This window comes from Musca vetustissima, unplaced genomic scaffold (genome assembly GCF_032173495.1).
Source record: "Musca vetustissima isolate MV318-11 ecotype Yass unplaced genomic scaffold, APGP_CSIRO_Mvet_v1 utg17337, whole genome shotgun sequence".
Taxonomy (NCBI): Eukaryota; Metazoa; Arthropoda; class Insecta; order Diptera; family Muscidae; genus Musca; species Musca vetustissima.
The window spans coordinates 297751-312072 of record NW_026880320.1 but is presented as its reverse complement, the minus strand read 5'-3'; the positions used below and the strand labels follow the sequence as shown (position 1 = coordinate 312072).

Sequence of the window (14322 nt, the reverse complement as noted above, 5' to 3'; positions counted from 1 at the left end):
TATTTTTCAAAGGGCCAACTGAGGCGTGGATTTATTAAAGAATATTTTTCAAGGGCCAACTGAGGCGTGGATTTATTAAAGAATATTTTTCAAGGGCCAACTGAGGCGTGGATTTATTAAAGAATATTTTTCAAGGGCCAACTGAGGCGTGGATTTATTAAGAATATTTTTCAAGGAAATATTCTTATATTTGGGAGATATGTTGATAATCTTCAGTAAATATGTCTTCACCTTCGAAAACTTGGAATTTATAGCCAAGTCGGTTGGAATATGAATATATTTAAAGGGCATTTCCAAGGTATATTTCGAGGTTTTGCTGAAGTAATAACAAATTTCGAATTTTAAATTATAAATCCGACCGTAAAGCTTTGTTAGTGCAATGACAAACCATCTTCTGTCAGTTTAGACACCGATATTTAAAATTAGTTGTTTATTGTGGTTATGATCTTAAAACCCCTTTCAATAGGAATTCGTCATTTATTTGTGTGTATATTCAACCACAAAGACAAATAAAAAACATTGGAAAATAACTAACTACCTCATACTTAAATCCATTAGAACTTACATACAATCCATTAGGTTTCGATTAGCACAGAAGTCCAAGAGTATAAAATGATTATTTTAATGAGGAATGTCAGAAATAAGTTTCAAAACTGTTCTTATTCTTGAAATTGTAGTTACAGTTTACCATTATATTTAACAGCTGCAGAGGAATCGGGCTTCGTAGTATTGTTATCAGCAATCATGTAACCTGCTATAAACATTTCGGATTATTATTATACAAGACCAAAGTACAATGGGCCTCGCTCTTGATTGTCGATGGCATCTATTTTCTTACTCTTCTTCTTCTTGTTTAGAAATATACCAAATTTTTGTCAGCAAATAAATAAAATAAATTACTTCAAAAATGCAGAGGGGTAAAATTTCATTTGGTAAAATTAATTTGAATCTCAGCAAGCCAACAGTAGCTGCTGCCGGAAATGAAGAGGAAAAGGAACAGGCCGGCCCAAGTGATGGCGGTGCAGTTGGAGGTTTCAAAAAAATCGATAAACATCAGATGCAAAAACAAATTGAGGATGTCACTGAAGATATGGAGGCCCAGAGGCTAAAAGAAGTTATGGGTCTTACCGGTTTTGGTAGGAAAACGGCCAAGGTCTTTGATATCAATGTGAGTAGATGGGGGATTTTAACAGTAGCGAAGTTAGTAATTGGTGTTTTATTTTAATAGGAACAAATTGCCAAAGCCAAAGAAGTTGCCCCGGCACCACCACCCTCCAAGGATGAAGAAGACGACGATGATGATGACGATGAAATTATAGGCCCTCTGCCTTCAATGGCCACGGGAGAAGATGGTAGTGTCAAATCTAAAGATTCATCTAAAAAGCCAACAAAAGACAGTGATGATGATGAGGACGACGATGATGATAATGACGAAGATGAAGATTTGGAAAAGAAAATTCCCGATAGCCACGAAGTTAAAATGCAACATGGCTCCAAAGCCATATTGGCGTTAGCTGGAGACCCAGCTGGTGCTCGTTTGGTTTCCGGTTCCATAGACTATGAAGTTTCATTTTGGGATTTTGCCGGTATGGATTCATCTATGCGTAGTTTTCGTACCATACAGCCCTGTGAGAATTATCCCATTCGCGATTTGCACTATTCCATAACGGGTGATATGATATTGGTAATTTCCGGGAATTCGCAAGCAAAGATTTTAGATCGAGATGGTTTTGAGAAAATGGAATGTGTTAAGGGTGATCTGTATATTACCGATATGTCCAAGACAAAGGGCCATACGGCACAATTGACTTCCGGTTGTTGGCACCCATACACAAAAGAGGAATTCCTGACGGCTGCTATGGATGGAACATTGCGCATTTGGAAAGGTATAAAGAATAAGGAGCAACATACGGTAATTAAGATAAGGGCACAAGGTGGTTTGAAAACTAATGCTTCTTCGTGTGCCTATAATCGAGATGCCACCTTGATTGCGGCGGGTTGTATTGATGGTTCCATACAAATGTGGGATACGAGGAAAATGTTTGTCAACACCACACATTGTTTAAGAGGTGCTCATCAAAAGGGTTCCGAAATAACCTCAATTATGTTTTCATATTTGGGCCAACAATTGGCCACACGGTGTAATGATGAAACGATGAAGTTGTGGGATATTCGAAGTTTCAAACAACCCATGAATGTTTGGTCGAACCTGTATTCACGTTATGACACCACCGATTGCTGTTTCAGTCCGGATGATAAGATTTTGGTTACGGGAGAATCCCTGGCCAAAGGCGAAAAGGAAGCCAATTTACATTTCTATAATACTCAAACATTTGAGGAGATCAAGAGAATCCCGGTTACCGATTCACATATCATAAAGACGTTATGGCATCCCAAACTTAATCAATTGTTTGTGGGTTGTGGTAATGGGGTGATTAAATGTTACTATGATGAACAAAGATCTCTAAGGGGTGCCAAATTGTGTGCCGTCAAGAAATATCGCAAGAAGCGTCAAGTGGAAGTTGTTGGTGTGTCGCAAATTATCACCCCTCATGCCCTACCCATGTTTAGGCAAGAGAAATCGGGTTCATCACGTAAGAAAATGGAGAAGGATCGTTTGGATCCGGTTAAATCACGTCGTCCTGATTTGCCCATTACCAGTGGTCAGGGTGGTCGTGTTGCTAGTTCCGGTGGTACCCTCAGTTCATATGTTATCCGCAATTTGGGTCTAAGTAAACGTGTCGATGATGATCAAGATCCTCGTGAAGCTATTCTCAAATATGCCAAAGAAGCTGAAGAAAATCCATATTGGATTGCACCGGCCTATAAGCAGACTCAACCAAAACCGGTATTTTCAACTAGTACAGAAGGTGGTGGTGAGGAGGATGGTGATGATGATGGCAATGAGCCGGATAATAAGAAATCGAAAAATGAATAAGTGTGTATATATTTTTATATACATATGTATGTATGTATGCCATGTATGTTATGTGAAGATCCATTTTTTGAGGTTATGTATAGTACTTAAGATTGAAAAGCCAATGGAACTGTTGTATTTTGAATGCTCCACTTTACAGTAGCCAATTAGAATTTTAAGATTTAGAGATTAATGACTTCTAGACATTTGAAGTTCTTAGTAGTTTTTAAGCTTGACACTTGTATTGAATGTGTTTTGAAAAAAAAAATAAAGCATGAAATCTAGTTCTTTTAACTGTATCTGTATAACTTGTTGTGGCGCCCACGAATCGACAAGGCTCCGTTTAAATTCAGTCGGTACCCTGACTCCAAAACCCAGAAATTCTGATGAGCAATAGGTCGCCTAACACCTCATTGTTAGGTAAGTCACTTCAGAAAGGAGGTGACCTAAGACCAGGGATTAATTTTTAGGGCGCCAATTTCATCTCGTCGATCTTGTAATCATAGCCACTTGGTCATTTTCTCCCAAAGCAAGCTGGCTGTCCACTATATGCAGAACGTCCGATAGCATCTAGATTTGGTCCCCGTAGGCGTTCCAGTCCCGTGTCTTAATAAATGGTTGACAGTCATTCAAATTACTTAAAATGAAGCCGACCCTTTAAATGCGTGTTAAATAACTCAACTCAATATATTTCTGGGAGGAAATTTGGATGTATATTGAACATCTGGGTAGATATCCTTTTCCCCTAACATTTTTAATGTGAAATTGAGGATAATTCGTATAAAAATGCCGCTAGCACTTCCAAAATTAATATAGTAATACCGGACCTTTATACCAGAGCCCTTCCAAAACATAAAGTTAATCTGTACAATAATATGGTTAGAACTTTCAAAATATCTAAAGAAGTATCAAACCTATATATCAGAGCTAGCACAAAACTATACCTATGTTGGCAATTTTGTTCTAGAAGTTATTTTATCCACATCGTTTAAAAAATTCAGCTGAAACATTCAAAATCCTGAAAATTATATTCAATTCATTCCATCTAGTCCTAAATATTCCGATCTCAATCGTGATTTCAATAACCAAATTAAATCGCTAACCATTTTTATCGAGGGTTCTGATATGTGATTTTTCCGAGATTCTCTAACTGGTTTTCCGATTATTTTCCAAATAATCTTAACATACTCTGAGGGAAAATCTAATTGTGTGTATTTTGTTTACAAAAATAACAAAAAAAGTAACCTTAATTTTCTATATTCGTAAATTTTTCGATTACTTTCAGTGGATTCTGAACATATTCTAAAAGTGAGTTCGGTTCCGATGGAAAAAAATAGAAGCCCCCATCCTTAATGTCCAAATGTCTGATTCTTTTAGAAAAGGAAAAGGAGGAAGAAAAACTTTATCTCTAAGCTGGTATTCTGAATTTCGCATTAAACATCAAATTACCAACTTTCGGATCATAGTTAGGATTTTTAATACCTTTTGAAATATTATCCAACATTTTTCCTATTTTCTGCCCAGTTTTGAATGTGGTAATATTAAGTTGTGGAAAAGGAAATCCATTATTTTTATATGAATTATGGGACTTTATTTAACATTCTTCGTAATGTCCGAATATGGTCAAATAGTGTAAGATTTGTTGCCATTTTAAAGGTAGCTTCATAATGCCTCTCTTATAGAAGTCCTGCTCTCTATTTGCAAAAAATTCTAGTAGTCCATTTTCTCAATCCTACCTGGATAAAATTTTTTTTATTATTAAACAAATTTTGCAATGCAAGAAAATCAAATTTTTCTTGGTGCCAAGTTCGGACTGTATGACAGATGCAATAAAACTTCACAACAAAACTCCCGAAGTTTCTGGCAAGTCACTATAGATGTGTTGTCCTGGTGGAACACGAAACCTCTCCTGTTGGCCAATTCTGGCCGTTTATGGTCATTTGCTATCTTCAAACGTCCCAATTGTTGGCAGTAGACACCAGAATTTAACGTTTGGCCATAGGGAAGCAGCTCATAATAAATAATCCCCTTTCAGTCTCACCAAATCCATAGCAGAACCTTCCTGGCCGTTAGTCCTGGGGGGTTACTCTGTATTGCGTTGCGAAAGCAACTGCGATGCGAAAGCTAAATGCGTTAAAAGTACAATTTGGTACTCTGTAACGCTCGCGCACACGCATTCGCAAACTAAATCGAAAATAGGGCAACACTGTCGCCACAAAGTAAACAACAACGAAGAATGACAAAAGGAAACGTCAAAAAATTTAAATAAAAACATATTTTTTGTGTGGTACGAGTATTTTTTGAAACAAAAATGATGAACGAATTAAAAACAAAAAAAAGAATTTTATGAGATCGATCAAATAATCTCCCTAAGTGACCACGGGTATTAAAATTGAAGTACGAATTATGTGACAAACGTTTTCAAATATTTAATTTTTATAGATTTATACAACATGTTCGTCTCAATAAAGATTCGTTTATGTATTTATTAAACGCTCGTCTTTCCAAATAGATCCACAACAATTCCAACTCCAATAAAAGAGGCCGCTGCTTTGAAATTGCTTGGACAAGGTGGTTATCAACACCAACCTGTAAATATGCACACATAGTTTCACATATTATATAAAAATAGAATACATTACTTTTTCCAACAATCGACATCTTTTACAGGAGGTCAATTTGAACTGAGGCCATCAGACAGTTTTGTCCACAAATTGTTGGCGCGTTGTTTCGAATTTGAACTCTGCAACTGTCCCTTTGCCAAATCACTGTGTTGCCCCATAAAATCTACTGAAGTTAGGAACTGACGTTGCTGAGTCTGTGACTTTTTTGCCTTTTACTTAAAATAATTTACAATTTATATATAAATAAAACCTTTAATTGAGCTTACTTATATGTTTCGCTTCCTTTGCGTTTGCTATTTTGTTAACGCAAGATATTTGCGCTTAACGAACGAGTTTGACATGCGTTTTCGTATTACAGAGTGCGGTGATGCCACATTTGCGTAAAGTAGATGCGAAAGGAGATACGAAAACGAATTAGAGAGTACCAATTACGCGATGCGTTACAATTTTTCTCACGCATCGCAATACAGAGTAACCCACCTGGTTTGTCCACCGTGCATCTCCAGTCACCATCCGTTTAAGAAATGGGTCTATCTCATTCCGTTTGGCAAGACTTCGCAGATGGGAATTTGATCCATCCTATTTTTTCTGTTAATTGGTGTGGCACCCAAACATCAAGCTTATTTTGAATCCAGCTTTGTATAAATGGTTTAAAACAGTTTTATGCTAACATGCGGTTTTATCGACATTTTCATAATGGATTTTTCCCCCATCCTAATATATTGTAAATAACACATTGCTAGGAAAATCCTATAAAATAGGTATATGGACCCTTGTACATACTAAAACCTTCTTTATGCCATAAGAACCTAAAATTCAAAATTATTGCTAATTCTTGCATATATTCACATTACAAGAACCCTAAAGGCTGATATTTCGAATTATTGCGAAAAACAATCATACAGCTTAAATATTTCCTTTAAATGTTTGTTTCATTATTACAATTACATTATTTTTTATTATTATTCATTTTTTTTACAAAGTCAGTACAAAATTAGACCTAACTACTAAAAACAATCTTCTCCTCCCACCACTTATTTATTTTGTGTCACCAAAGCATCTTGCAGGCGATAACAATCGCTGGCAATTCTCCACTTGTCATCTTGGGCAGTTATAATGAACGTTTGCTGGAAAGGTTTAACCGGTTGGTCGGTATATTTGACAGTACCACCAGATTGTATTAGATATGTTAATTGGCCGGCAACAGCATCATCAACAATAGGCTGAGCATCCAGAGTGGAAATTGTATGTTCCGATGAGGGCAATTCTATGAAATATTTGTGTATATTATCTTTGCCCGAGGCGCCATTGCCATTCCATACAAATAAACCATTTTCCAGGTAAAGGCGGCTGATTTGCTGCAAGGAGATTTAAAATATATTAAAAATATTCGGCATTATTTATAGAAATACTATTTAACTTACATGCCTCCGTTTATCAAACGACTGATAGTATAGTTTTGTGAAGTCTTCTGCCGTACGAACACAGCTCTCAATTTTTTGTTTCAATTCCTATTGGATGTAAAGGAAATATTAATTATTAAGTAAATTACTGAGTAATTAATCAAGTTTACATACCGCATCCATTTTTTGTTTGTTTTTTTATTAATAAATTAACTAAGTTTGTGCAATTCTCAATCGAGTCTATTCCAACACGTTAACGCCGCGTTGCCAACTACATACCGGTAATTGTAAACAAACGTTTGGTATTGCCATTCTTTTAAAATGGCTGCGTTATTGCCACATTGGCAGCACAAATGTAGGAAATGGGGGATAAGCAATTTAGTAGAAAAATCGGGAAGAATTCAAAGCTTAATTCTTAAATGATACTGAAATATAAACTTCAATATCTCAAAATACCAAAATTTGTTTATTTAGTTCATTAAACGGCATTTACATTAGAACTTTATATCGGGTTAATCTAAATTTTTAGGATTTACTTGACAGATATACAATGGAATTGACAATGTAGACGTACTATTAGGTTCCAATAAATTTTTGTTCTTTGAAAAAATCGACATCGAGTATATCTTTTAGACTAATAAGAAAGTGTGTTTGGAGAACGATTTCATTCTTTATATCCAAGTGATGTTATCAATAGCGATTTAAATTCTCCAACTATATAAATATCTGGAAATGCAACGAGGCACATTGTAGACCCCACTCTTTGGGTGTAACTCAATTAATACTGCAACATTTTTCTTCGGAATTGATCCCACCAAAATACGTAGTGTTTCAAAATAACATAAACTCATCCTTTTTTCTATCCTCCCTTTTCTCCGCCAATCGCGGATATAATCTAAAAAACACTGTTACAGTGCTAATTAAGCTTATATGTACCTGCGATCGGAAGCATAGCTGAATGCTATCGGACACGTTCACAGATTGCGGATCGTGAAAAGTCCAATACTGGTTATTGGGTAGCTATAAATTGAATCAACGGTCTCGCAGGAAATGACCGAATACCAATGATCTTATGTATTGACAAGGCAACATTTTTTAAGTCCACTATTAACCACTATTAACACCCTAAAGCTGGGGTCTCCATCAGTGTATATGGTTTGCAGTTAGGGTTCCAACTGTATTCGAACTGATCCTCATCCATACCTTCGCGCCTCGATTAGTATTAGGTTTAGTTGCCATGTCCTTGCCCATGGTATAATAATAGAAGGTAACAGCAAGTGTGTTGTACAAAAAACGATACAACAACAACATGGACATTTTTTGTTGTAAGTTCTACTAGTGTCAACTCATTTGACAGAAAAATGTAAACAAACAAATTATCATCAAATTATTCTTATTTTGAAAATGAAATATTTTCGAATCCTCAAAATAAAAATTGAAAAACATGAATGAAAATCTATCAAATTTATATTTCTATCGCTTCCACATCTTTCCTATAATTGAGCCATTGCTATATATATGTGTAACACATATGAAAATGCTGGGAATAGCGAGTTATTCCTTGAAGAAAGATTTGCTTCCTCAAACTTTCCCAGCAGGCAGATTGAGTAAATTGGATACGGGAGCACATTTAATAAAGAACAATTTCAAATTGTATGCGTTCCCAATTTTCCTGTTGGGTGATTTTTAAAAACATAATTTGTCAAATTCATATTGACACTAGTATTACGTTGGAATCAAATCAGCTGGGATTTGCTGTTACCTTTTATAATTGTACCATGGTCCTTGCCATAGTTGACTTAGTTCTTCATTTCTTTTACTGAAGATGACGTGACTGCCATGGACCATCGGTCCTAAATGTCACATGTGCAAATTCTAGGAATATGAACTCGGATTCGAACACGGACTCTTCTCACAAATCAATGAGCGCATGTTCACGCTTGTCGCAAAATGCGCCACCTGCGTGAGATGACTTTTCTGTCGATCTTGGGCGACTTTTAAACCGACAAAGTTCTTCGCTCTTCAGCCTCGCTGAGAAATATTGCAGCTTCGCATGAACCAGCAGAGCATCACAGGTAATATATGGAATTATATTCCAATGTCAGATGAGGAGGACGATGGTAATGTCACTGTCATCATCACTCTACCCTCAAATCGATAGGAGACGTCAAACCTGCGATACGTCGGCTTCACTCGACAGAACATCACCTTTGTGGCAAATGGCTAATGAAGGGATATAAGAAAAAGTGAGTGTTCCAAAGAAACTTTGGAACCCTCATTAGCGGCTCCTGCACCCAAAAGTGCCAAAGCAAGTCTAGGGGAACAGACATGTCTAAGTCGGCATAGAATTTAATTGGTGTGGTCCGGAGTATATATTATAAATAAATTGGGTATGTGACGCATATTTCGAAGTGTTACACAGAATAAACTCGAGGTGATGCACACAATACTCACTCAAACTTGTGGTGGAGGCATAAAAAGATTCCAGTTGTATTATACATCTTATCTTTATGTAAAGACGAGCAGAGATTGAAAATTTTTTGTTTTTCGTAGTAAGAGACATCGAATGTTCGTACATCTGGACGTAGATCGCATCGGCATTGATAGCTTACCTTACTTTTCTTTCCATTATATTTTACCATGTAGACATCCAGGTTTGAACAAGAAATAATACCAATCCCCCATAAGCCTGAATCCTCGTATGTGTTTTCCCCTCAACGGCAATTACGGATTTTGCAATCAGGAAGACTGATATGCCCTAATCGATTCAAAAAAGATTCTAAGTATATCGTCTAAAGAAACTAAAGGGGCTTTCTAGTTCAAGGTCCGGTTGAGGACTGTTTTGAAATGCTTACCATATTAGACCTTAAGACCTTGATTATAATGCTTTTCTTGCATTAATTCCTAATTTTCGAGATATGTGCCTTCCGCATGGACATTTACTGGGGTAATATGGATGTCATTTAACACAGTAGTCCTGATTACGAAATAATATTGGTGGTTGGCCAATTTTCAGCGGGGTTTTTTAGACTTACTCCTATGGACAGATGCCAACTCCAGTTACGTGACAAAATCTTCTATTAATTAGAATAATATTTGTGGGTGACCAGCCTTCGGCCGGGGATCTAAAACGTTTTCCTTTGGACATGAGATGTTGGGCTTCGCGAAAGATTCCTATCTTAATAAAATGTGTGCCACAATACATTTACTCATTACTGCAAAAGAATACGTGGATATTTTTGTTAAGATAATTATGTTTTTATAATCCGCACTTCTCTCGTTCTTGATTCATACCCATATTGCTATAGACATCTTTAAAAGAGTCCCTGGAGAATTTTGGAGTCCCATATCCGAGGAAATGTGGACTTCTTTGATAATAAATTTACATTTTTGTAATCAGAAATATGAGAGTCCTTGCGGAACTTTGATGGCCCATATCTTCGAAAAATACAGATATTCCCAATTTATGGCTTCTTTTGCTTATTGTGTAAATATTTTAATATGGCAACACCCTTGCAGTAATGCTTCTTCTTTTTACCAATGCCAATCTTAATTTTGTTATCAATTCCTTGTGAATGATTTTCGCTTATGTTGCCTTATGCCATTTTCAACTGACATTCCTTCATTCCCCCATTTTCTGCAGAAGAAGGCGCAAAGCATTGTTTGTGCTTTGTTTTGTTAAAAGATCCATTGAAAGAATCAACGTGCCGGCACTTAATTGAAAAAATTGCGAAATAACTAGAAGCTAGAAGTTTTCAAAAAATTCCGCATTTCATTGTTGTTGAGCGAACGAACAAAACGATCTTTGCAAAATCATGGCGGAAACATTGGAATATGATATTTCAGCGGAAGTGCGGGGAGTGATGGTAAGTTCAGCGGATTTACAAAAATGTAACGCATTTTTCTCATGTTCGTAAAAACTTTCTTTTGCAGACACCTGGCCGTTTGAAATTGTCCGAACAGAATATTGTCTACAAAAATAGTAAAACTGGCAAAGTGGACACCATACCAGCCGATGATATCGATTTGATAAATTCTCAGAAATTTGTCGGTAACTGGGGCATTCGGGTGTTTACCAAATCTGGAAATCTCTATCGTTTTGTTGGCTTCAAGGACAGTGAAAATGAAAAACTGGCGAAATTTGTTAAAAAGGTCTATCATCAGGATATGGTGGAGAAGGAAATGTGCGTTAAAGGTTGGAATTGGGGTACAGCAAATTTTAAGGGTTCTGTACTCAGTTTTGATAAAGACAGTAAAATGATATTCGAAATACCGCTGTCTCATGTCTCGCAGTGTACAACGGGTAAGAATGAGGTTACCATTGAATTTCATCAGAACGATGATGCCCCGGTGGGCTTAATGGAAATGCGTTTCCACATACCCGCCGTGGAATCGGCTGAAGAAGACCCCGTCGAAACGTTCCAGACAAATGTTATGAGCAAGGCTTCGGTTATATCGGCATCTGGTGACGCCATTGCCATCTTTAGGGAAATTCATTGTCTCACACCCAGAGGTCGTTATGACATCAAAGTATTTTCAACATTCTTTCAACTTCATGGTAAAACATTTGATTATAAAATTCCCATGGATTCTGTGCTGAGGCTGTTCTTGTTGCCACACAAGGATAATCGTCAAATGTTCTTTGTTTTGTCGCTGGATCCTCCAATTAAACAGGGTCAAACACGTTATCATTATTTGGTGTTACTTTTTAGTCCCGAAGATGAGACTTCAATTGAGCTGCCCTTCACCGAAGAGGAGCTGAAAGAGAAATACGAGGGCAAACTTGAAAAAGAAATCTCCGGCCCCTTGTATGAGGTTATGGGTAAGGTAATGAAAGTATTGATAGGACGTAAAATAACAGGACCTGGTAATTTTGTGGGGTAAGTTACACACATGGAGAGATTTTTTTTTTTGGCATTTTTATTAATTTTTGAATTTTCTGCCTTTTAGCCACTCCGGCACAGCTGCTGTTGGTTGTTCATTCAAAGCTGCCGCAGGTTATCTTTATCCTTTGGAACGTGGCTTCATCTACATACATAAACCCCCCGTACACATACGTTTCGAGGAAATTGCCACTGTTAACTTTGCCCGTAGCGGTGGTTCAACACGTAGTTTTGATTTTGAGGTTACACTCAAAAACGGTACTGTACACACATTCTCTTCCATCGAAAAGGAAGAATATTCCAAGCTTTTCGATTTCATTAATCAAAAGAAACTGAACATTAGTAATGTGGGCAAAGATAAGGGTGGCTACAAAGATGTTGACTTCGGTGATTCGGATAATGAAAATGAACCCGATGCCTATTTGGCCCGCGTTAAGGCTGAAGCCAGAGAAAAGGATTCAGATGATGATGAAGATGGCTCTGAAGAAGAATCTACAGATGAAGATTTCAAACCAAATGAAAATGAATCTGATGTTGCGGAAGAATATGATTCGAATGTGGCCAGTGATTCAGAGGATTCGGATGCAAGTGGTGGTGGTGGCGGTGGAGGTAGCGGCGATGAAGGTGGTGCCGAGAAGAAGGAAAAGAAGAAACCGAAAAAGGAAAAGAAAGAGAAAAAGGAGAAACCGGAAAAGAAAGAGAAGACGGTAAGTGCGAAGAGGGAGGATAAGGGATTAGAGATCGATCGGTACATTTACGTTAGAACTTAGAAATTTTGCAAAAAAAAAAAATATTTTTAAAAAATCGTCGACTTGAAAAAAAAATATTTAAAAAATCGCCGACTTGAAAAAAATATTTTTAAAAAATCGACGACTTGAAAAAAATATTTTTAAAAACTCTACGTCTTAAAAAAAATATTTTTAAAAAATGTACGCCTTGAAAAAAAAAAATTAAAAATCTACGCGTTGAAAAAAATATTTTTAAAAAATTTACGCCTTGAAAAAAATATTTTTAAAAAATTTACGCCTTGAAAAAAATATTTTTAAAAAATCTACGCCTTGAAAAATTTTTTTTTAAAAAAACTACGCCTTGAAAAAAATATTTTTAAAAAATCTTAAAAAAATATATTTAAAAAATCTACACCTTAAAAAAAATATTTTTAAAAATTCTTGAAAAGAATATTTTTAGAAAATCTACGCCGTAAACAATATTTTTTTCAAAAAATCTACGCCTTAAAAAAATCTTGAAAATAATTTTTATTTAAATCTACGCCTTACAATTTATCTAAAATATTTTAAGCTGCCATATTGCGTAACCGCTTTTACAAAATAGTTTTAATAAATATTGAGGATATCCGATTTTAAATTCTATTTCTCTCACCTCTCTCTTTTAGAAAAAAGCCTCCAAAAAGAAGGATGCCAACAAGCCCAAACGTGCCACTACCGCCTTTATGCTGTGGCTCAACGATACCCGTGAACAAATTAAAAACGATAATCCAGGTATTAAGGTTACGGAAATTGCCAAAAAGGCCGGTGAACTGTGGAAGGAACTTAAAGATAAATCAAAGTGGGAAGAATTGGCTGCCAAGGATAAACAACGGTATATTGATGAAATGAAAGATTATAAACCGGCTGCCGATGATAGTGATGATGAAGGTGGTGCTGCCAAGGGAAAGGCAACCAAAAAACGTAAGAAGGAAAATGCATCACCCAAGAAATCGGCAAATACCTCAGGATCATTTAAATCCAAAGAATATATATCCGATGATGATAGTTCATCGGATGAGGGTGATAAGAAGAAGTCGGATTCAGAGCCAGAAAATAAGAAGAGTAAAAAGGTAGGATAACAAACAAATTATTTAAACACAGATTATGTTCTTTATTAACGATTTGTTTTCATTCTAGGCCGACAAAGACAAGGGTGATAAAGACAAAAAATCAAAAGATTCCAAAAAGAAGGCGGAAAGTGAAGAAGATGAAGAGGAGGAGGAAGCCTCTGCCTCCGAAGAGGAAGAAGAAGAATCTGAGGAGGAAGGCGATGAAAGCGATTAAGGCTTTTAGTAATTTTCCAATGCAAACAAACAAACCACTACATCCCCATACATTTATTGATATTCATAGTTTAGTAGTAGAATACAAAAACCAACAAACAAACGAACCAATCACAAACATGTTATACTCTTTATGTTTACCATTTTTACTGTACCTTTACAAAAAACATTTCCATGTTAAATGTTCCACTTGTTTCTCCCCCCCAAGCTCATTTATGTTCTCTCTTTATTTTTTCTATGGTGAAAACCTAATGTTTATTTTTTCTTCGTTTAAAAAATCTATTATTATTTTTGTAATTCACAAAATAAAACAAAACAAACAAATGAAAAGAATTCCAAGAAATAAAATTTAATAAAAAAATTGTAATATAAAATTTAAATATGAAAATTTTCATTTAAGATGATGGACGGTTTCCCCATAAATGTAGAAAATTTCCTACGGAAG

At 36.0% G+C, this 14322-nt stretch overlaps 3 protein-coding genes across 3 annotated transcripts; 2 read left to right on the top strand and 1 right to left on the bottom strand.

Annotated features, from left to right (window-relative positions):
• Positions 1-907: 907 nt before the first annotated feature.
• LOC133325881 (gastrulation defective protein 1 homolog) lies at positions 908-2938 on the top strand. Its single transcript, XM_061534581.1, has 2 exons — positions 908-1168; positions 1229-2938. Exons 1-2 carry the CDS (start codon positions 908-910, stop codon positions 2936-2938), a joined length of 1971 nt encoding a protein of 656 aa, XP_061390565.1.
• A 3626-nt stretch (positions 2939-6564) lies between these two features.
• On the bottom strand, positions 6565-7135 carry LOC133325884 (NTF2-related export protein-like). The gene is made up of 3 exons (XM_061534583.1): positions 7119-7135; positions 6966-7052; positions 6565-6899 (listed from the first exon to the last, which is right to left on the bottom strand). The coding sequence occupies exons 1-3, from the start codon at positions 7125-7127 to the stop codon at positions 6576-6578; spliced, it is 420 nt and encodes a 139-aa protein (XP_061390567.1). The 5' UTR covers positions 7128-7135; the 3' UTR covers positions 6565-6575.
• Positions 7136-10759: 3624 nt separating this feature from the next.
• LOC133325880 (FACT complex subunit Ssrp1-like) lies at positions 10760-13904 on the top strand. The gene is made up of 5 exons (XM_061534580.1): positions 10760-10810; positions 10878-11824; positions 11895-12534; positions 13221-13664; positions 13732-13904. Exons 1-5 carry the CDS (start codon positions 10760-10762, stop codon positions 13876-13878), a joined length of 2229 nt encoding a protein of 742 aa, XP_061390564.1. The 3' UTR covers positions 13879-13904.
• Positions 13905-14322: the final 418 nt, after the last annotated feature.

Coding starts and splice junctions, on each gene's coding strand:
- LOC133325881 (XM_061534581.1), top strand. CDS start 908: ATGCAGAGGGGTAAAATTTCATTTGGTAAAATTAATTTGAATCTCAGC. Junction 1,169..1,228: donor CCAAGGTCTTTGATATCAAT/GTGAGTAGATGG, acceptor TTATTTTAATAG/GAACAAATTGCCAAAGCCAA.
- LOC133325884 (XM_061534583.1), bottom strand. Junction 6,900..6,965: donor CGTTTGATAAACGGAGGCAT/GTAAGTTAAATA, acceptor ATCTCCTTGCAG/CAAATCAGCCGCCTTTACCT.
- LOC133325880 (XM_061534580.1), top strand. CDS start 10,760: ATGGCGGAAACATTGGAATATGATATTTCAGCGGAAGTGCGGGGAGTG. Junction 11,825..11,894: donor GGACCTGGTAATTTTGTGGG/GTAAGTTACACA, acceptor TCTGCCTTTTAG/CCACTCCGGCACAGCTGCTG. Junction 12,535..13,220: donor CGGAAAAGAAAGAGAAGACG/GTAAGTGCGAAG, acceptor TCTCTCTTTTAG/AAAAAAGCCTCCAAAAAGAA.